At 37.2% G+C, this 23,939-nt stretch overlaps 1 protein-coding gene and 1 pseudogene across 2 annotated transcripts; both read left to right on the top strand.

Annotated features, from left to right (window-relative positions):
- The first annotated feature begins 10,266 nt into the window (after positions 1–10,266).
- LOC146944624 (putative F-box protein At4g22030 pseudogene) lies at positions 10,267–11,774 on the top strand (annotated as a pseudogene). Its single transcript, XR_015026032.1, has one exon. The product of XR_015026032.1 is annotated as a putative F-box protein At4g22030 pseudogene (transcript).
- A 4,070-nt stretch (positions 11,775–15,844) lies between these two features.
- Positions 15,845–23,558, top strand: LOC146944623 (putative F-box protein At4g22030). The gene is made up of 2 exons (XM_085742976.1): positions 15,845–16,977; positions 23,118–23,558. Exons 1-2 carry the CDS (start codon positions 15,967–15,969, stop codon positions 23,460–23,462), a joined length of 1,356 nt encoding a protein of 451 aa, XP_085599102.1. The 5' UTR covers positions 15,845–15,966; the 3' UTR covers positions 23,463–23,558.
- The last annotated feature ends 381 nt before the right edge of the window (positions 23,559–23,939 follow it).

Below are 23,939 nucleotides of genomic sequence, written 5' to 3'. Positions count from 1 at the left end.
AGTATTATAAAACCGGTGGTTGATGGACGGTGGGGGTGCGGTGTTAGGGCTAGGTTTGACAGGTTGTTTGCGTTTGGGGGCTATTTTGGCCTTTTTGGCTGGTTGGGATGTGGCTTGGGACTTGCCTTTGTTGCGGGTCTCAACCATGGTTAGGGTTAGGATTTAGAGAAGAAACAAAACTGGATATTAGGGTTAGGGTTAAGATGGAGATAATGGGTTTGGTTGTTTGTTGGTGATGATGAAGGTGTATGGTAATGGTTTGGTGATTAGAAGATGAAAAGATGAAGATTTTTGGTAGAAAAGGGTTAGAAAATCGTAGGTTAGGGTTCTGGGAAAATTTTGGCAGAGTTTGGCTACTTTTGGAAGTGAATGGAATGAAAATCGTGTTGGATATATTTATAGGCTGGGAAAATCGTGCCACGTTTTGCCAAAAACGTGTCACGATTTTGTTTTGTAACGGTTAAATTTTTGAAACTGCTACAATCGTGTCACGTTTGGGCTAAACGTGTCACGATTTTTCATTTTTGAAAATTTTCTTGCCCAGAAATCGTGTCACGTTTTGGCCAACGTGTCACGATTTCCAATTGTCGAATTGCACCAATTTGAGACTTAGAAAAATTTTTAGGTGCCAAAATTCGTGTCACGATTTCAGCATCGTGACACGTTTTCTGGAAATGTCGAATGGCACCCTTTTTTTACTTAGAAAAATTTCTGAGAGGAGCTTCAGAGGGGGGCAAATCGTGTCACGTTTGGCCCAAAACGTGTCACGATTTGCACAGTATTGGAAAACAACAAATTTTCTTCCTCTGTTCGTTTCAGCAAAAAATCTTTTTGTATTTTTGAATATTTGAAAGCAATAAAAAGGAAATAAGAAATACTACCTGAAATCTAAATGTGGGTTGCCTCCCACCAAGCGCTTCTTTACCGTCACTAGCTTGACTCATGACGACCCCTAAGGATCATTCAAAATAAGTCCTACCCTTGCCTTCGGTAGGTCGCCTCCCAGATATGGCTTAACTCTTTGCCCATTTACCTTGAAACTTCGGTCACCTTCAGGTGTCATCAACTCGACAGCTCCATGAGGTGACACACTTTTCACCAAGAACGGTCCAGACCACTTTGACTTGAGCTTTCCAGGAAACAGTTTCAACCTGGAATTATACAACAAAACTAATTGCCCACAGTTAATATCCCTAGACACTAAGTTTTTGTCATGATACCTTTTAGTCCTGGCTTTATAAATGAGCGCATTTTCATATGCTCTAAGCCTCATCTCCTCCAGTTCATTAAGTTTCAAGAGTCTTTTCTTAGCAGCGGCTTCTTGATCAAAGTTTAAGGTCTTAATGGCCCAGTACGCCTTATGTTCTAGCTCAACTGGTAGATGACATGCCTTTCCATAGACTAACTGATAGGGTGAGAGCCCGAGGTGAGTCTTAAAGGCAGTCCTATATGCCCATAGTGCGTCATCTAATTTTTTAGACCAGTCCTTCCTATTTGACGCAACTGTTTTCTCTAAGATCTGTTTCAGCTGACGGTTTGAAACCTCTGCTTGACCACTTGTTTGTGGGTGGTAGGGAGTTGCAACTTTGTGCTTTATGTTATACTTTTTGAGCAAATTTTCAAGAAAATTATTGCAAAAGTGCTTCCCCCCATCACTGATCAAGACTCTAGGTGTTCCAAACCTAGTGAAAATGTTTTTATGCAGGAAGTTAACAACTGTCTTAGCATCATTAGCAACACAAGGTATCGCTTCAACCCATTTAGTGACATAATCAACACAGACAAGAATATGAAGAAAAGAGTAAGAGGAAGGGAAAGGTCCCATAAAGTCGATGCCCCAACAATCAAATGGTTCAACTTCGATGATTCCTGATAGGGGCATCTCATTCCTCTTAGAGATGTTACCTGTCCTTTGGCATTTGTCACAATGTGCAACAAAGTCGTGGCAATCTTTGAAAAGGGTGGGCCACCAGAATCCACTTTGCAAAATTTTTGCCGCGGTTCTTTCTCCACTATGGTGGCCCCCATAAGCTGAGCTATGGCAGTGCCACATGATACTATGAGCTTCCTTACCTGCAACACAACGTCTTATCAAACCGTCAGTTCCTATCTTAAACAGATACGGGTCATCCCACAAGTAGTGGTTTGCATCCTTGAAGAATTTTTTTCTCTGAGGATAGGTCATATCATCAGGAACTATGTTACCGGCCTTAAAGTTCGCAATGTCAGCAAACCAAGGCCTTTCTCCAATAGCAAACAGTTGTTCATCAGGAAATTCGGCCTTGATGGCCTTCTCTTTGTTTGTCACCTCATCATTTTCCAGCCTTGATAGATGATCAGCTACTACGTTCTCTACTCCTTTCTTGTCACGAATCTCAAGATCGAATTCTTGTAGCAAAAGGATCCACCTCAACAGCCGAGGCTTTGAATCCCCTTTTGTCAAGAGATATTTAAGAGCTGCATGATCTGTAAAAACAATGACTTTGGAGCCTATTAGATAAGAACGAAACTTTTCCAATGCAAAAATTACCGCAAGCAACTCTTTTTCTGTTGTGGAATAGTTAATTTGATTCTCATTTAAAACTTTGCTTGCATAGTAAATTGCATGGAAAAACTTGTTCTTGCGTTGGCCTAGAACTGCACCAACAGCATAATCACTTGCATCACACATAAGTTCAAATGGTACATCCCAATCGGGTGCAATGATTATTGGTGCAGTTACCAACTTGTTTTTAATCAAAGAAAAAGCATTCAAACATTCATCATCAAAATTAAATTCAGTTTCTTTGACCAAGAGGTTACAGAGGGGCTTGGAAATTTTTGAAAAATCTTTTATAAAACGCCGATAGAAACCAGCATGCCCCAAGAAACTTCTTATTCCCTTAACATTAACAGGTGGAGGGAGCTTCTCTATAACCTCTATTTTAGCTTGGTCCACCTCTATGCCCTTCGCACTTATTTTATGCCCCAAAACTATACCTTCGGTCACCATAAAGTGACATTTTTCCCAGTTTAAAACAAGGTTAGTTTCGGTGCATCGTTTAAGGACAGCATCTAGGTGAAATAAGCATTGATCAAAAGACTTACCAAACACAGAAAAGTCGTCCATAAATACCTCAATATTCTTCTCTATCATGTCAGAGAAGATGGAGAGCATACACCTTTGAAAGGTCGCCGGCGCATTACACAGCCCAAAGGGCATCCTCCTATAAGCAAATATACCAAATGGACAAGTGAAGGCTGTCTTCTCTTGATCTTCTGGAGCTACCGCAATCTGATTGTACCCCGAATACCCATCCAAAAAGCAATAAAAGGCTTGGCCAGCCAACCTCTCAATCATTTGGTCCATGAATGGTAAAGGGAAATGATCCTTCCTTGTTGCGGTGTTCAACCTCCGGTAGTCTATACACATCCTCCAACCAGTAACAGTGCGGGTGGGTATTAATTCATTTTTTTCATTAGCCACCACCGTCATTCCACCTTTCTTTGGTACCACGTGGACCGGACTTACCCATGAGCTATCAGAGATAGGGTAGATCATACCTGCATCTAGTAACTTCAGCACCTCTTTCTTTACCACTTCCTTCATTGTTGGGTTAAGTCTCCTTTGAGGTTGAACCACCGGTTTGTATTCAGCCTCCATGTGTATTTTATGCATGCAATAAGCTGGACTAATACCCTTCAAATCAGAAATGTTCCACCCCAAAGCTCCTTGATTGTCTCTTAACACCCTCATTAATTTTTCTTCTTCCAAAGGTGTCAAGGTATTGCTGATGATTACTGGTTTAGAGGCATCCTTAGTGAGAAAAACATATTTCAAGTGAGAAGGGAGTTCTTTTAATTCTGGATTTTTCTCTCCTTCTCCACTCAAAATAGGAGCATCCATAGAGTGCTTACCCATTAATTCTTCTATTTTTACCGGTCCCAACTCTTGCTTGCTTGCTGCTAGTTGCTTCACACAATCTCTTACTTCAAGATCTTCATCATGCTCACAACTCTCTATAGAATTTACAATTGCTCTTTCAAGAGGTTGTGGTGGTTGAGGTTCACGAGAGTTGTCTTCTACTATTTCTTCAACAACATCAATCCGGTAACACTTGGGATTTTCCTCTCGGTGTTTCATTGCTTCGAAGATATTGAACACCACTTGCTCATTATGGAACCTCAACATTAGCTCTCCCATCTCAACATCAATCAAAGCACGACCAGTTGCAAGGAAAGGTCTTCCTAAAATGAGTGGCATATCTTCATCTTCAGCCATGTCTAAGATCACAAAGTCTGCTGGAAACACAAGATCATTAACTTTGACTAGCACATCTTCAAGTATGCCAACAGGATAAGAGATTGACCGATCAACTAAAGTAATGGTCATTCTCGTTGGTTTTGGCTCCCCACACTTGAGCTTCTTCATCATTGAAAGAGGCATCAAGTTGATACTTGCTCCTAGATCACATAAAGCTCTTCCAATGTCTACCGGTCCAATGGAACAAGGGATAGTAAAAGCACCAGGATCTTTCAGCTTAGGTGGTAGCTTCTTTTGAAGAATGGCGCTACAATTCTCGGAAAGAGAAATATTTTCATCATCTTTAGGCTTTCTTCTTCCTGTTAGCAAATCTTTCATGAACTTGGCATACAAAGGCATTTGATCAAGAGCCTCACTGAAAGGGATATTTACTTGAAGTTGTGAGACAAGTTGCATGAACTTCTTGAATTGTCCTTCCTCCTTCTTTTTCTTCTTCTCTAGATGAGGGTAAGGAAGCTTCACATATGATGGAATAATTTGTGGCTTGTCTCCATCTTTCAAGATTTGACTCTTTGACCTCCTCAAGATTGAGTCTTCATCTATCAATTTCTCACTTTTATCTCCCTCTATTTTTTTCTTCTTTTCATTTTCAACTACATCCTCATCATTTTTTTCAACTACTCCATGATCATTTTCTTCAACTACATCGTTCTCCTCCACCTCAACTACTTCATCAACCTTCTTTGGAGCTTTTGGAACTAAAGGAGTCAAAACCTTTTTGCTCCTCAATTCAATAGCATTACAAGACTCATTCTTAGGGTTATCTTTAGTGTTACCTGAGAATCCTCCTTTACTTTGTTCAGCCAATTGCTTAGCTAATTGCCCCAGTTGAGTTTCAAGCATCTTCCTAGAAGCTTCATTGTTCTTTCTTTCAGCTTCTTGACTCTTCTTCATCTCTTCAAAGTTGCCTTGAGTCATCTTCATGAAATTCATCATAGTTTCTTCAAGAGCTGATGGCTTCCTTTGTTGTTGTTGAGGAGGAGTAAGCATTTGAGAATTTAAAGCATTGTTATTTGAGTAGCTTAGATTTGGATGCTTATTAATGCCTGAATTGTAGTATTGATTCTGCCTTTGATAACCTCCCATGAAGTTAGCTTCTTCACTTGATCCTTCCGGAACGCATTCACCGTTGGGATGTTCTTCACCACATAAGTCGCACTTGATTGCAGCTACTTGTTGTTGTTTATGAGCCAAAGTGAACCCTTGAAACTCCTTAGTTAGAGCTTCAATTTGTTTGTTCATAGCTGCTTGGTTAGCAAGGATAGCAGTTTGTTCACTCACACCAAACACTCCTCTTTCCTTCTTCTTAGCTTCAGCACGATACTCATTTCCAGCCATGTTTTCTATCAAAGCTTGGACTTCATGATCAGTTTTGCTCTTGAGACTACCTCCCGCGGAAGCATCTAAGAACATTCTAGTGTTTGGTGTTACCCCCTCAGTGAAGATTTGGAGGTATTGCTTCTCGGTGAACTCGTGATTAGGGCATCTCTTAAGAAGTAAGTTGAATCGCTCCCAAGCATCATACAATGATTCACCTTCTCCTTGCTTGAAGTTAGAGATCTCCATCTTCTTTTCCCAATACTTAGACATAGGGAAATACTTCTCCAAGAACTTCAGCTCTAACTCTTCCCATGTTTGGACAGTCCCGTTTGGAATTGTTAGCAACCAATCTTTTGCTCTTCCCGTCAAAGTGAAAGGGAACAGCCTTAGTTTCTTCTGTGCTTCAGTCACGGTGGCTGGTTGCACACAAAACTCGCAGGTTTCAGCAAAGCGGCTCAAGTGTTCATGCGGACTCATAGCTTCAGTCCCATCGAATTGCTTGTCCCTCAAACCGTTGAGGACAGTTGTCTTGATGTCGAAAGCTACGGGGTTAGCTGGTTGAAAAGTGTGGGTCAGTTGACCGCGATGAGTGGCTAAACCGTAGTCTCCAAGCTTAGGTCTTGGTGGTACAACTCCTTCCCCTTTCATAGTTGCAGATTTAGGAGAAGAGATTGTTTCAGATTCACTTGAGAATTGCTCCGGTACTTGTTCTCGAACACCCGGTGGAACGGATTGAGCTAACCTTTGCGATCGGACAGCTTTCCGAAGTGCTCTAGCAGTCCTTTCAATTTCCGGATCGTACTCTAAGTCGTCAGAGCTCTGTTTACCTCGCATAAACAGCAAAATACCTTAGTAGCACTGCACAACGCAAAGTAATCAAGTGAATATGAAAACAGAAAAATAAAAAATAAAAATTAAAAACAGAAAATTAAATTGCAAATACCCTAAATTATAACGTAATTGCCTTGTTGAAATAATTCAACAGTCCCCGGCAACGGCGCCAAAAACTTGATAGACGTTTGGCAAGTGCACCAAATACTATCGAAGTAGTAAAAATATCGATCCCACGAGGACTGTTTTTAATCTCAATAATTCAACTACGTTGTATTTTAGGATGTATAAAGGTTATTTTGATTTGCCACTAGGCAGTAGATTGGTTTGATTGCATAAAAATAATTGCTAAAAATAAATTGGTTTTCAAGAATAAGAGAGAGATGAGTTTAGGTCTTTCGAATCATCTATGTTCCCCTAATTGTTATGTTGCACCTATTCGTATGAATGATCTTCTAATCCCACGATAGTTAACAAAATAGTCCTAATCAATCCCTTGAGTTAGGACCCTCTCCTTAAACTACAGCCCCTAATCCCTTAGGTGGTCTAATAATCTTTGAAGGTTTAAAGCACGTTAACCTAACATCACTAATAAACGATTATCCATTCCTAGACTAACCATGTTTATTAGAACAATTCAATAGGTCTAAGTAGAAAGCTATGGTCAGTAGTCATTCATTCTCACAAAATCATATTTATATTTGATCAGGATATAAAAAGCATTAAGAACAATTGAATTGAATAAAGACTAGAATATCATTCACAATAAATAGAGTTTCACAACATAATATCTCAATTAGGGTTACAACGAATCATCTCAGACCTAACCTCTAATGGATTTAGCTACTCATAATAATGTTTACAAATAACATAATCATTAGAGGTAATAAAACATACACAAAGTGGTTGGAAGATGAAGAAATCGTCCTCCTGGTCCTCCTTGTAGTTGTAAAATCGCACTTGGCTCTCTAGAATTCGTAACCCCTGTTTTTGGAATAGACTTCAGCATAAATAGGCACAGAATATCGCCCAAATCGTGTCACGTTTTAAGTGAATCGTGACACGTTTTTACCTTCTGGAGCAAGAAACTGAATTAGGGTTTCACCAAATCGTGTCACGTTTTACCAATCGTGACACGTTTTCCTAATGTCGAAACAAGGCTTCTTGTGCTTCCCAAATCGTGTCACGTTTGTACCAAATCGTGACACGTTTTATTTCTTTGCGTTTCCTTCAGTTTTTCTGCTCTTTTTGCTGCATAAGTCTTCTGTGAACTCCTTTTTGTGATGAAAATACATATAAAATTACGTAATGACAAGGTGTCATCAGTATGCTGAAGGAGAAGAAGCTTCCTCATGAGTTCTGGGGTGAAGCAGTCAATACTGCAGCTTATATTCTTAACAAGTGTCCTACTAAGAAGATTTTAAGATACATAAATGGTACTTTGCAGTATGGAATCTTATTCCCTGATGCACATGAAACTGAGCAGCTCAGCATGACAGGCTACTCTGATGCAGACTGGTGTGGGGATAAGATAGATAGGAGGAGCACTACAGGTTTTGTATTCATGTTGCAGGGAGCACCTGTATCATGGACCTCAAAGAAGCAGTCAATAGTGGCTCTCTCTAGCTATGAGGCAGAATATGTTGCAGGCTCTGCAGCAGCTTGTCAAGCAAACTGGTTGAGGAATGTTTTGGAGGATCTGATGATCAACATTCAGCAACCTAGCTTCTGATTGACAACAAGTCTGCAATAAATCTAGCTAAAAACCCTATTGCACATGTTAAAAGCAAACACATAGAGACCAGGTTCCACTACTTGAGGGACCAAGTGAACAGATGCAAGATCAATGTTGAGTACTGCTCAACACTTAATCAAATTGCTGACATCTTCACCAAACCTGTGAAAAGAGCCCAGTTTCTGAAGCTTAGAAGAGAGCTGGGTGTGTTTTGCTTTGATAGTTTGAATTAAGGAGGAGTATTGGTGTGTAATTCAAAACTATTGTATGCTTTCCCACATGTTAGGGTTTTGTTACTTGGTGATTAAGTAATAACAGATTTCCTTATGTTTAGCTAGATTTAGTTACAGTTTGTTAGTTACTTGATAAGCAAATAACACAAGGTTACTCTTGTATATATAAACATTGTAACCCTCATGAATAAGTTTTAGTTTTTCCACAATTCTATTATCTTTTCTATTCTTCTCTCCTAAACCCTAACCCTAAAACAATTTCTGTTATTTTCTGTTTCTTCATCACAAAGAAACCTTCACCAACTTCACATTCAACACTATTATACCCCAACATTCACACATTCAATGCATCTATGTCGTTGGATCAAGATCACACGATTCAGATTTCAATGCAGTTATTAATTTTGTAAAATAAAAATGGGTAACGCTAACCAGTGTCCCGACACTGGTTAAAGAAGGCAAAAGAGGAAATTTTAAGCCAAAAGAGGAAATTGATTACATAACTTTGAATGCAAATATTACCCTCTTAGGATCATTATTTAAACATTTAATACAAATATTACTATATTGGACTTCTTAACTAGTGCTCTAGGAGCACCGGTTAGTATGAGCAAGTACCAAGTAAAAAATACCAAGCTAGAGATATGAACCGTACTATCTCGTGAATGTGCCGATTTTATAAATACGTGAAACTTGTGACATGGTCTAGTTATTTTGTGCTCACTAGTATAATTTGCTCAAGTCCACCAATGGAATATTGAGATCCCTAAATGTAAGCGATTGGTGATCTATACGTACACGATACATCATCGAGAGTTGAAATTATTCTTGTATTTCTTTTCTTAATAGATATGCCACTAAAAAACAATACACTGTGCTTTTTTTGTTCTTAAAATATTACCACACTCATCCATTGGAGTATTAGTATATATGACTATGATAAAAAAAAGTATGACTATATAGTAGGAATATAATAAGACGATACGTAATAGATGACGGTCTGAAAATTGATATATATGGCAGTGTAGATATGAGACAAGATGTACCTTTATATAACAAATAGGATGTACTTACCTTGTAATTAATTTATAATATACTATAATATTACAACAAATATTATATTATGACGTTTTCAAAATAGTTAAGCAAAATGATGTTTTTTTTTTAAATAAATAATTAAATTATGATTTTTTATTTACCGTAGCTTATCTCTTGGGACAACTTAATGGATGATCTGTAATATTAACGTTTGTTGAACTTTAAAGCTGTCATAACTTTATTGAGTCTCTCGAACCAAACTCGCATAAACTTTAGGTTATAAAAAACAATCCCTTAACTTTAGATGATTCAGTTCGACATATAGTTAAATATATTAAATGAAAACAATCGTCCATCTAAAACTTCAAACATTATTCATCATGTTGTAGGAGTCTTGCCTCTTTTCACTCAGACCAACACCTTATAATAAAACATTAGGATATTCCTAGTAAAATAGTTTTATAGTTAAATAAATAAAAGTATATCACAATAATATAATAATCCATGCATACTAGCTATGCAATGACACCTTCAATGTTTAATAAACAAAATTCAACTATTGATGTATAAATATAAAAGAAATCCATGTGGGTAGGAGTAGTTGGTTGGCTTTACTACTTCTTGGTCCCTATTGAACGTTGAAAGAAGCCAAAGCAAAGCTTGTTGAAATTTATTAATTAGAAAAGTCAATAAAAAGGCCAAGTCTAATCTTACGGTTAGTTGTGACTTCTTCCCATCTATTTTATTTGATCCATTCTCTTCCCTATCTATATATATACCATCCACTCTCATTCATTGTTATCATAAACTCTCATCTTTTATAAAAAAAAAATAAAACAACAAACTCTCATCTACAATTCAAACACAAATTTTTTCAGCTCTCAATTCTCATCAATACATGGTTTGTTTACAAATCTCAGCAGCAGCTAATTTATGTTCTTTGAGGACAGTTAATGCTGCTATCCATCTTCCAAAACTTCCAAGTTTGTCTAATTTCTCAATTCCTCAATTATCAAAAACAAGACAACTCATTGAGGAATTTAATGGATCCAAAGATCAATTAGAAAGGAATAATAATGTTGTCCTCACAACACAATCACATGATGAGTTATACAGACACAACAATGAGAAGTCAAATGCTATTATTAAACTATATGCTGTCTTGGAAGCTGTATCTGACAGAATTGAAATGCATCACAACATTTGTGAACAACGTAACAATTGGAACACTCTTCTCTTGAATTCCATCAACATGATTACTCTTACTGCTACAACCATGTCTGGTGTTGCTGCCACTGTTGCTACTACTTGTTCTGATTCATCACTTTTAGCTTTGAAGTTATCTTCTGCTCTTTTATTCTCCGCAGCCACTGGATTGTTGCTTATCATGAACAAAATCCAACCTTCTCAATTGGCCGAGGAGCAACGAAACGCTACAAGATTGTTCAAGCAACTTCAAAGTCAAATCCAAACTACAATTGCTATTGGAAATCCTACCGAGGAAGATGTCAAAGATGCAATGGAAAAGGTTTTGGCACTTGATAAAGCATATCCTCTTCCTTTATTAGGAGCAATGCTTGAAAAATACCCTTCAAAATTTGAACCTGCTAATTGGTGGCCTTCCAGAAAAGGAAAAACACAAAGCAAGAAAATGGGGAAAATGAATAATGGATGGAGTGAAGAATTAGAAATGGAAATGAGGGAAGTTGTTGAAGTGATAAAGAGAAAAGACGCTGAAGATTATAACAGACTTGGAAACATAGCATTGAAGGTAAACAAGAGTTTGGCAATTGCAGGCCCATTGCTCACAGGAATTGCAGCTATTGGATCTACATTTATAGGCAATAGCTCTTTGGCTGCATTTGTTCCTCTCATGGCTGGTTCATTGGCTTCTGCAGTAAATACTTTTGAGCATGGTGGACAAGTTGGCATGGTTTTTGAAATGTATAGAGCTTCTGGTGGTTTTTTCAACTTGATAGAAACTTCAATTGAATCAACTTTGGGAGAGAAAGATTTAGAGAAAAGAGAAAATGGAGAGCTGTTTGAAATGAAGATGGCTTTGCAATTGGGAAGAAGTGTATCAGAGCTGAGGGAACTTGCCTCAAAATCAGCTTCTTGTCGCATCGAAGGTGTTGACATAGATGAATTTGCAAGCAAGCTATTCTGAGATAATCATCAAGACTAACACATTATTTTGTTCTTTCATGTATAGATCCCTATTCACATTCTTTTATTATTTTATGTATAAACATTGTCAGTCCTTTGACATAGAAAACAAATGTAAATATAGACAACAGAGATCTGATCTTGCAAATATAATTTCAAACTTCATCCTCCAATTGAGTAGGAGAATTCATAATAACTATATTCTTTTCCTAATTTTGCTTCATTTAGTCTCTTGTTATCGAAGTTAAAAGATAGGCGATGGTTCAGCTAATAGTTCTCAACAATGATTTCTTTTTCTTTAATGACACGCCCAAATGAAAAGACTCCCATGCCTTTCTTGGTGTAAGAGCCTTCCCTGTCTCGTTTATTGGGCTAAGGTGCAATTGCCTTGAGATTCAGTGCGCTAACACTCTTATAAGAAAAGAAAGGAACGAAGTCGCATCTACCTTTAGGACTGATTGCAGTGCTTTCCTCTGGGGCCTTCCAAAGCCAGGAGTGAGGTGGAAGAAGACTTGGGAACGGGGGTTAGCTTCTCTCCCTCTCCTTATGGTCTAGTATTTATCTAAACCTCTCGCTTACTTGTACTACCTCTCTTCGCATTCGACGATCGGGAAAAGACAGTCTTTCTCCTTCGGACCAGTTGTTATGATCGCTGCCACAGAATATGGGGCCAGAAATTGCAGAGGTGCAGGATCCGAAGCGGTGGCTGCTACAAGAATGGAATATTCTAAAGCATTCGCTTACTAATTGTGCCAAATGAATGAACTATGTCCCATAACTGTGTGGTCTTTAGTTCTTCCAAATAGTGTTATGTATGAATTTTTGGAGATTTTGAGAACTACTAAATTTAGGAAAGACATAAGTAAAACCATTGTTTGATTGATTGAGAGTATCTAAAACAATTTAGGAATGAGTTCTATTGAGAAGGAGAAGGAAAAGAGCAAAGATTTCAAGTTTAAGCAATTCCAGTAAGCGAGCCAAAGCGATCTAGAAGTGAGCCCGGGCAGAAAGTTCTAGATTTTTCACTATTTCGAATCCTTTCAAATCCGTTCGGCAAGCAAGAATCCGCTATGCGAATTTAAGGCTACTAAAAAGGCGTTTTCTGTGCCGAAAAAGGCTTAACCCTGAAGAAAGGTCAATCTGCTAAGCGAATTTTGGCTCGTTAAGAAAATTCTCACTTGTCAATTGTCATAATCTATAAAAAGGGAGGGAGGGTGGAGGGGGGGGGGGGAGAGGGAGAGAGAGAGAGAGAGAGAGAGAGAGAGAGAGAGAGAGCCAAGGCAAAGGAGATTGAGGAATCAACTTCAACATTAAATCTCTTTTCTTCTTCCTATGTATTGCAAGGTTAAGTATAACTAATCCTTTCTATTATTGAGATTAGGTCTAGTTGTTATGGGTAGATACTTGATATAGACTCTCTGTTTCATTATGTTGATGATTTTATTTCCGTTCTTAATGTTTTTCTCCGACGTGCGATCCAAAAATAAAATTTTGATTTAGAAAGTGTGAGACATCGACTTTTTATTTACGGGATCTAAAATAATTTAATTTGTGAATGCTATAGTTGCTAGGCATAAGGCTAATTTGCACTCACAGTCAGTGTCTGATCTTAATGTCATTGAACCGATTAACTGAACAAGACATCATAAGTTAATATGTATATTGAAATTTAGAAATATATAATCGATCAAGGAAGGACATATAGATGATTAGTTAACGAAGAAAAATTCCTACAATATTATTTTCTGCTTTTTGTTTTCGATTTTAACTGCAAAGATCCCACTCATGTACAAACAAACCCTACTTTCATACTCTGAATACTTATTTTTGATGCGTTGTTGTTGTTGGGACTTTTGTTTAAGAAATTGGAGCATCACAGCGATTTTTATTGTTTTCAGTATTTATACATTTTTTTTCTATTGTATAGTATTTGCGTTTGTCACTAACCCTTCTTTGCTAGCCAAATAAAATTTTCTTATTAGTTATTTCCTTTTCGAATTCTCCTTAGGAGATAGAGCCATGACTGATCGTGGTTACAACAACATCTATGCTGAATATAAGTATCAATTATATCAATAGTACAATCAACCTCCTCCCGAGGAAGAAAGACTGTATAGTATATAAGATGTTTTGAATTATTTCACACAACAGTCTATGATAAACATAAAAAGAAACAATGAAATAATAAACAATTTGACATGCCTAACAGGACACATGAGTACACAACTAACTTATACATCAGAAAGCATGAATGTTCGAATCACTGCTACAACCATTCATGACGAACAAGACAATGATACAAGTAATGATGAAGAATTTAGAGAGTATTGATGATATTGAAGAGGTCAAGAGGATTTTTGGGAATAGAAAAATGAGGAAGAAATAAAACACAAGATATGTTAAGATTTTATCATGTCTTTGTTATATCAAAATTTTATTCAATTCTGTTATTTTTGTCCATCGTTATATCATATGTAGCTACAAACAGCAGCGAAGCTAGCCATTTTTGTACGAGGTGGTCAAATATAAAAAAGGAAGATAAAAATATATATTGAGTGTTGTTTTGATAGTTTTTATCGTTAATAAATATTTCTTTATAGTTTGCATAAGAGATCAAGTGTCATAATAAGGCAAAATACATCTATGAAACAAGTTGATATCTATTAATATTTTTATTTCTACTAATTTTTGACAAATAATCTCATTTGTCGTAGCTAAATATATATTATTGGAGTAACTAATTACTAAATATACTAACCTATTCAAATAAAAAATAATTTGGGGGTAGCTTCATAACAACACAAGGCTTCGCCCCTGGCAACAAATGACATTACTTGTGGCATTGTTTTTAGTTTGAAATGGGTATCCTCTGCTTCGGAACTACATATACTAATCCCCTGAGAACAATATGATTACAACACGTGGCAAAACTCATTTTTAAGATTTTTTTGTGTGGTCAAATAACTTAGTGGCGAAAATCATTCACGTTAAGTGTGGAGAAGTGCATAATCGTAGGGTTCGAAGTTTGCACGCCAACAAATCAAATGTTCATGCTGCTATCAAGTGAGGCGTACTTACAAGACCGCTTTAGGAGTTTTAACATGGTTATATTTTCAAAGCTGAGATGTGTAAAAACAAAAGTTGGATTCGAACCTCAAAACCTCTAACTATGTCGAAGGAAACTTTAATCATCTCATATGACTATTATCAACCCATGTGAGTTGATGATAGTTTTTTATTTGACAACAGTTCTGAATTTGATAGTAGATTGCTTTAAATTTAGGTTGGTATCCTCTTTGCGCTTTTTAGGTTGACATGCTTGTCATTTATTTATTATTCAGTCCTCTTAACTCAAAATTGATTTCAAATATTATTTATCCCCGGTCTTCAAATTTTATTTGATATATATATATATATATATATATATATATATATATATATATATATATGAGTTTCGCTAGAAGACACCTTTTATGAAGGTGTCTTTTAACAAGTTATTCTATGAGCATTTGTTAAAAGACACCAACTAATTTTTATGAAGGTGTCTTTTAGCAAAGTTACGTTATAACTAAAAAGTGGAAATCACACCTTGAGATGTGGATTGCTAAAAGACACCTTCATGGGTGACTTCTAGCAAAAACCTATATATATATATATAATAAATTAATTAAGCAAATTAAGTCCAAAAAGAAGATATATAGCAACGAACTGAAAATTCAAATTTTTTGAAATTATAATGTTGAACATTTTAAGACTTATGGTATGGCCACCTTTCAAAAAAAAAAAAAAGACTCATGGTATGGCAAGTTGAGTCAAAACAATGTTGGTGTGGCCAACTCAAAGACACTTCAAAATAAAAGACATTTCTAAAATGGAGCATTAGCCATAACTTATATTAACAAATTAAAAGTAAAAGGATTAAATTGGTGAATAAAGAGAAAAAGTCCATAGTTATAATTTGTTGTAGGCTAATTACCAAGCTACTACGTAGTTTCGTTTTTCTTGCATGTAACGCAGTACTATTGTTCAGTCTTATGGTTTTAATTTTACTATGTCGTATGTTGAGTGAGACCCAAACTAAGGCTGGGAATTTTGAACAGAGACTATTTCAATTAATTAAACCGGTCAATCAGGGTTTCTTTGTTTCATTCTGACCACTTCCTCTTTGGTTCTTTCCCATATAAATATTCATACCACCTTACACATATTAATATTCATACATATTACATTCAACTAAAACCTTTTATTTCTACAACATACAATATCCTAAACACAAAGCAAACCACACGTACCATATATACCAAGAAACACCTTTCAAATAATATTAATTCATATATATCATGGCTTTAGTACAAACTTCAGTTCTAGTTTCTTGTTCTTTATCATCATCTTCAAAGAGAGTAATTAATGCTTCAATCCATCTCCCAAAACTCCCAAATATTTCATTGTCTAAGATACAAACTAGAAAACAAGTTGATGACCAAGAATTAAAACTAATCAAACAGTACAAAAATACCCCATTATTAGAAAACACCAACATCACACAAATATTACAAGATCAACAACAGCATTCAACAGATTCTAAAGCCATTGTTCAACTCTATGCAGTTTTGGAAGCTGTATCTGACAGAGTTGAAATGCATCACAACATTGGCGAACAACGTAACAACTGGAATAATCTTCTTTTGAACTCAATAAATATGATTACTCTCACTGCTACAACCATGTCTGGAGTTGCAGCTGTCACAAGTGGAGAAGGTGCACCACTTTTGGCTCTTAAACTATCTTCTGCTCTTTTATTCTCTGCAGCCACTGGATTGTTGCTTATCATGAACAAAATCCAGCCATCTCAACTCACTGAGGAACAAAGAAATGCTACAAGATTGTTCAAGCAACTTCAAAGCCAAATCCAAACTACAATTGCTATTGGAAATCCTACTGATGAAGATGTCAAGGATGCAATGGAAAAGGTTTTGGCAGTTGATAAAGCATATCCTCTTCCTTTATTAGGAGCAATGCTTGAAAAATACCCTACAAAATTTGAGCCTGCTAATTGGTGGCCTTCCAAAAAAGGAAAAACACAAAGCAAGAAAACGGGGAAAATGAATAACGGATGGAGTGAAGAATTGGAAATGGAAATGAGGGAAGTTGTTGACGTGGTAAAAAGAAAAGACACTGAAGATTATGATAGGCTTGGAAACATAGCATTGAAGGTAAACAAGAGTTTGGCAATTGCAGGGCCATTACTCACAGGAATTGCAGCTATTGGATCTACTTTTATTGGTAATGGTAGTTCTTTGGCTGCTTTTGTTCCTTTATTGGCTGGTTCATTGGCTTCTGCAATTAATACTGTTGTTTTTCGATTTAAAAATTATACCGAACGAAATTACTGGGTGAGTCACGACCAGGTCGCTTTCTTTAAGACGTTTCGCGGCACTACCCTAGTTTGTGCAAGGTAGACTAACAACCACGCCGTCTCCAGGATAAAACAGCCCAGATCACTGTTACGAGTATATACTGCACAGTATATAGTCGCTCGAGAATTACACCTCAAAGTATGGTTCAATCGTTTGATCGAAGCCACTCGATACGGTACGTAACCGCTCTATTCGAAACCGATGGGACAGAAAGGAGTAGAAGAAGAAGAACGATTTAAAATCGAAGGGAGAAGAGAGAAAATCGCACAGGAAGCATCAACTGTGAGATTTTGGTGTGAAGAATGAGTGGGGGGAGCTCTCCTTTTATAGGCAGAGTTCGCGAGAATTACTTGGGGATTAAGTTTGCTTAATCCTTAAGCAAACGCGTTTTACACGTGACTTGGGGATTAAGTTTGCTTAATCCTTAAGCAAAGCAAACGCGTTTTCTTTAATTGGAAATATCCGGAAGTTTCTGGATACTGGTTTGGATCGGGTCGAAATGTAACACATTAATTTGTTATGCGAACACTTTCGTATAATGAAAAATTAATTAATTAATTTAACATTTTCAAGTGACAAAAAATATATATATCAATTTTCCAACCCACGACCCAAGCCCAAGCCCGGCCCGGCCGGTCGGACGGACGGCGGCGTCGTCGCGCGTGTGATATATGTATTTTGTAAGCGTTCACCCGTTCACAAAAATGGGTACCCCAAGGGCACACCCTTGGAGGTCACCCCACCCTTATATAAACACTTACTAGTTGGGGTGACTCTCCAATGTGGGACATTTTTAAGTCACATACCCACACACTAGTTTCTCATAGTGTTTTCTTTCTTTCCAATTTTTTCACTAGACTTTAACTAGTGTTCCAACAATCCCCCACTTGACTTCAAAATGGTTTCGAGAAATAACGTAAAACGTTTCCATAAGATTTGCTAATATACAAAGGTGTTGTTAACAACTTGAACCTTTGCATAGTGGAAGGTATTCTGATTTAACAAGAGTTGCTTACAGCATTGAACTCTATCTCAGACATAGAATCCACACACAAACCTTTTCATAGGTGTATTCTAAAAGCCCGTGCGTTTTAAGGCCCTGCACGTGTATCCCGGTTTTAACGAATGCTCTAGGAATTCTGCCTCGAAATTCCATAGGACCGGCCTAAGTTCCACATTCGTATAGGTGAGTCTATCAAGGGTACTCCTGTAGCTGTGTACCCCACTCAACATAGAGTATAGATCTCATTAAGAGTTACTATTACCTCATCCTTCTTTCGCTGCAGGATCATGCTTTCTAAATTCTTTTTCTCATAGCATGTTCTACCACTTCATGACTTGTTTTTACCCATTGAACCTAAGTCTTGGGATCTCCAGTCATATAGGTCGGGTTACCATCATTCGTGGGCTATAGGCATTAGTCCCATCCTACTGGATGTTTCTTGGACTTTCTCTCTATTAAGTCCTTTCGTCAAAGGATCAGCTAAGTTTTCATTCGTACGTACAAAATCAACTCTAACCGCTCCATTTAGAGATACATTCTCTAATCGTGCTGTGTTTTCGCCTTATCTGTCGTCTCTTACCATTGTAATAACGATTCTTAATCTTTGCAATAGCCGCGGTACTATCGCAATGAATTAACACAGCTGGCAACGATTTATCCCATAAAGGGATTTCAGCTAGCAAGGATCTTAGCCAACTTGCTTCTTCACTAGCAGTAGCTAGTGCTATCATCTTAGATTCCATTGTGGACTGAGCCAGAATGGTCTGCTTTCTTAGACTTCCAAGAAAACAGCTCCTCCAGCTATGCTAAATATATAGTCGCTGGTCGCTTTGGAATCATCCGACAAGGTGTTCCAATCTGCATCACTGTACCCTTCAAGTACAGCAGGATATTTTTGATAATGCAGTCCTAATGTCATAGTCCCTTTCAGGTATCTCATGACTCTCTCAATAACATGCCAATGCTCCTTGCTTGACCTACTTGTAAATCTGCATAAGAGTCCCACGACATAGGCAATGTCGGGTCTAGTACAATCAGTGGCATATCTGAGACTGCCAATGATGCTCGCATATTCAGTTTGTCTAACACCATCTTCAGTGTTCTTAAAAGGTTTTACACTTGGATCATAGGGTGTGCTTGCAGGTTTACAATCAAAGTAGTTGTATTTCCTTAATATCTTCTCAACGTAGTGAGACTGATCCAAGGAAATTCCTTTATCTGATCTAGTAATCTTGATGCCAAGAATTACGTCAGCTTCTCCTAGGTCTTTCATATCAAAGTTGTTACTCAACAGTGATTTCACAGAATTTATGGCAGGAATGTTTGACCCAAATATGAGTAGGTCGTCTACATATAGACATATGATAGTGCAAATGTTTTTATCATACTTGTAGCAGATACATTTGTCACTTTCATTCACTTTGAACTCATTCGTAATCATTAAGTCGTCAAACTTTTCATGCCATTGCTTAGGGGCTTGTTTTAGACCATACAGAGATTTGTCTAACTTACAGACTTTGCTTTCCTGTTCATGAACTACAAAACCTTCAGGTTGTTCCATATAGATTTCTTCTTCCAACTCACCATTCAAAAAAGCAGTTTTCACATCCATTTGGTGTACTATCAAGTTATAAACAGCAGCCAAGGAAATTAGTACCCTTATGGATGTGATTCGAGTAACTGGTGAGTAGGTATCGAAATAATCTATATTTTCTCTTTGTCTGAAACCTTTGGCTACAAGGCGTGCCTTGTATTTTTCAACAGTTCCATCAGGTTTCAGTTTCTTTTTCAAAATCCATTTACAACCTATTGGTTTGCAGCCTGGAGGTAGTTCAGCCAAGTGCCATGTTTCATTAGACAGTAGAGAATCCATTTCATCATTTATGGCTTCTTGCCATAAGTCTGCATCCAAGGAAGACAAAGCTTCTTTGAGATTTGATGGATCCTCTTCTAATGTATAGACCACATATTTAGGTCCATACTCTTTAGCAGTTCTTGCTCTCTTACTTCTTCGAAGTTCTGTTACATCAGTTATGATGCTCTTATCACTATCCCTAATCACTGGATTGTGATCAGGTGTATAGTTCATATTTATGCCCCCACTATTGCCCCCACTATCTCTTGATAGAAAGGGAAATTTCGTTTCATAGAAATCGGCGTCATTTGATTCTATGATCACTTTAGCCTTTAGGTCATAAAACCTATATGCTTTACTGTTTAAGACATACCCAATGAATACACATTCATAGGCTCTACTGGCTAGTTTTACTCTCTTGGGATTAGGAATCCTTACATAGGCTAGACAGCCCCATGTTCGAATGTAAGACAAATTCGGTTGTCTTTTCTTCAAAATTTCATAAGGAGAAATTTTGTTCTTAGTTTTAGGTACTCTATTTAGCACGCAGCTAACAGTCAGTAAAATTTCTTCCCACCAATGAGGCGCTGCACCAGAATTAAGCATGATAGCAACTACTAATTCGGTAAAGGTTCTATTTTTTCTTTTCCGCTTTACCGTTCATCTCAGGAGAGTAAGGTGCAGTTGTTTCATGAATGATTCCGTGCTCTTTATAATACTCATTGGATGTGTGTGATAAATATTTGGTGCCTCTGTCACTACGATAGCGCTTGATTCTATTATTGAATTGATTTTCAATTTCTTTTACAAAAATTTAAACATATCAAGCGCATCACTTTTGTTTTTCATTAAATACACAAAAGTGTAATCAGAGCAATCATAAATAAAAGTTATAAAGTATCTTTGCCCGTTTTTAGTCAGATTACCATCAAGTTCACATATATTAGAATGTACTAATTCAAATGGTTCGGTTTCTCTTATTACAAATTTATGAAATCCTTTTGTTATTTTTGCTTGACTACAAAACTGACATTTTTCAAATTCATTCAAAGAAAAACTAACATTCATTCAAAGATAACTTAGGAATTAAACCGATATTGCTCATATTAGAAATGATTCGTTTATTAACGTGACAGAGTCGTGCATGCCAAATAAGAACCAACCATCAGATTCACACACCATGTTGATCCACCAATCATCAGATCCACCCACCATGTTGACTTCAGTTGTCATTGTAGTATACAGCTGCTCCTCATTTGTTGTAAAGTGAGTCTGAGCTTGAGCCGGTCTATTGGATGGGTTTCTACACTTTCGTGCCATATGACCTGGTTGTCCGCAATTGTAGCAATTAACCGGTTGAGCAGGGTCATTCTTTGATGGTTAAGCTCTTGGGACCTTTGGTGGGTTCCCATTCTTATTCCGATTGGAATTCTTATTTGCAGGGCGGTTCTGATTCTTAAATTGTTTGCCAGTAGGCTTCAGAACAGCACCCACATATTTCTTTTTAGTGTTGTTGTTCGAGACAGCAAACACCTCTTCATTCAGTTTTTGTTTTCTTGCCTTTTCTTCAATACGAAGTCGAGTAAACAGACTTTCAAGAGACAACTCCTTAGTCTTATGCCTAAGGGCATTCTTGAAGTCCTTCCAAGCAGGGGGCAGTTTATCAATTATCACAGCAATCTGAAACTGCTCAGGTAATTGAATCCCTTCAACAAAAATCTCATGAGCTATATTCTGAAGCTCCTGAGATTGTATTTCGACAGATTTCTCGTCGTTCATCTTATAGTTTAGGTACCGGCTCACAGCAAATTTCTTTGATCCTGCCTCTTCAGTGTTATACTTATTCTGAAGAGAATCCCAAACATCCTTAGCTGTCTTATGAATAAGATGCAGATCATATAGATGATCCGCAAGACAGTTCAAAATATAATTCTTGCACATGCAATCATCATCTTGCCAGAGGAGTATATCCTTTTCAGTCTGTTTCACCTTTTCAGCATGTTCGGCCGTAAGCCTTTCCAACTCAGCATTTGTCGCAGATACAGAAGCATCTGTAGCCACTGCTGTCTTACCGTTACTAGTCGTTTCCATAGGAACCGACATCGATGGTATCACAGGTACGTTATTCTTCAAGACGTGGGCAACCTTTTTAGTATTTAGAAAAAACATCATCTTTGTTTGCCAACGCTTGAAGTTACTACCGTGAAACTTAAACGGTTTGTTGAAATCGATAGCTGTTCTAGATACAGTAATTTCGTTGTTGGCACTCATGTTTTCGAAACGTCTTAAAATTGTTGTTTTTCGATTTAAAAATTATACCGAACGAAATTACTGGGTGAGTCACGACCAGGTCGCTTTCTTTAAGACGTTTCGCGGCACTACCCTAGTTTGTGCAAGGTAGACTAACAACCACGCCGTCTCCAGGATAAAACAGCCCAGATCACTGTTACGAGTATATACTGCACAATATATAGTCGCTCGAGAATTACACCTCAAAGTATGGTTCAATCGTTTGATCGAAGCCACTCGATACGGTACGTAACCGCTCTATTCGAAACCGATGGGACAGAAAGGAGTAGAAGAAGAAGAACGATTTAAAATCGAAGGGAGAAGAGAGAAAATCGCACAGGAAGCATCAACTGTGAGATTTTGGTGTGAAGAATGAGTGGGGGGAGCTCTCCTTTTATAGGCAGAGTTCGCGAGAATTACTTGGGGATTAAGTTTGCTTAATCCTTAAGCAAACGCGTTTTACACGTGACTTGGGGATTAAGTTTGCTTAATCCTTAAGCAAAGCAAACGCGTTTTCTTTAATTGGAAATATCCGGAAGTTTCTGGATACTGGTTTGGATCGGGTCGAAATGTAACACATTAATTTGTTATGCGAACACTTTCGTATAATGAAAAATTAATTAATTAATTTAACATTTTCAAGTGACAAAAAATATATATATCAATTTTCCAACCCACGACCCAAGCCCAAGCCCGGCCCGTCCGGTCGGACGGACGGCGGCGTCGTCGCGCGTGTGATATATGTATTTTGTAAGCGTTCACCCGTTCACAAAAATGGGTACCCCAAGGGCACACCCTTGGAGGTCACCCCACCCTTATATAAACACTTACTAGTTGGGGTGACTCTCCAATGTGGGACATTTTTAAGTCACATACCCACACACTAGTTTCTCATAGTGTTTTCTTTCTTTCCAATTTTTTCACTAGACTTTAACTAGTGTTCCAACAAATACTTTTGAGCTTGGTGGACAAGTTGGCATGGTTTTTGAAATGTATAGAGCTTCTGGTGGTTTTTTCAACTTGTTAGAAACTTCAATTGAATCAACTCTGGGAGAAAAAGATTTAGAGAAAAGAGAAAATGGAGAGTTGTTTGAAATAAAGATGGCTTTGCAGTTGGGAAGAAGTGTATCAGAGTTGAGGAAACTTGCATCAAAATCAGCTGCTTATCGCATCGAAGGTGTTGACATAGATGAATATAATTTGCCAGCAAGCTCTTCTGAAACATTCTTTTGTTCTTTTATGTATAGGTCACATTCTTTTATTTTTTCATGACATAGAAAACAAATGTAAACATAGATTATAGAGATCTGATTCTGCATATATAATTTCTAACTTCATAATGTGATTAAGTAGGAGAATTCATGGTATATATATTTTCTTCCCCAATTTTGCTTGATTTTATAAGTTGTGTTTGGGAAATGGGAGGTGAACTTCTAGAAACAACTTATGGCTTTTTCACATAATTTTGATAACTCTTCATGATAACTTATGAAAATAGCGTTACTATAATTAGTTCTTCATGATAAGTACTCTTCTTTGATGGTAGAGGTAATTAACTTATGTAATTTTCACTATATGATAAGAACTTATCATAAGGGTTTAATTATATTGTTTACCCAAACAAGATCTCAATAGAGTTATTCAATGTCTAGTGCGGGATTTGATTCAGCATCGACTTAGAAAGAGAATGGAAAGTTAGGGTTTTAGGGAAGCAAACTTCATTGAGTCAGAGTAAAGTTGAGATTTTTT

The sequence above is a fragment of the Medicago sativa genome, chromosome 2 (genome assembly GCF_051527215.1).
Source record: "Medicago sativa cultivar Bolivia chromosome 2, Bolivia_mono, whole genome shotgun sequence".
NCBI lineage: Eukaryota > Viridiplantae > Streptophyta > Magnoliopsida > Fabales > Fabaceae > Medicago > Medicago sativa.
Note: the sequence above shows the minus strand (reverse complement) of the source record. Positions and strands in the feature narration are given on the sequence as shown.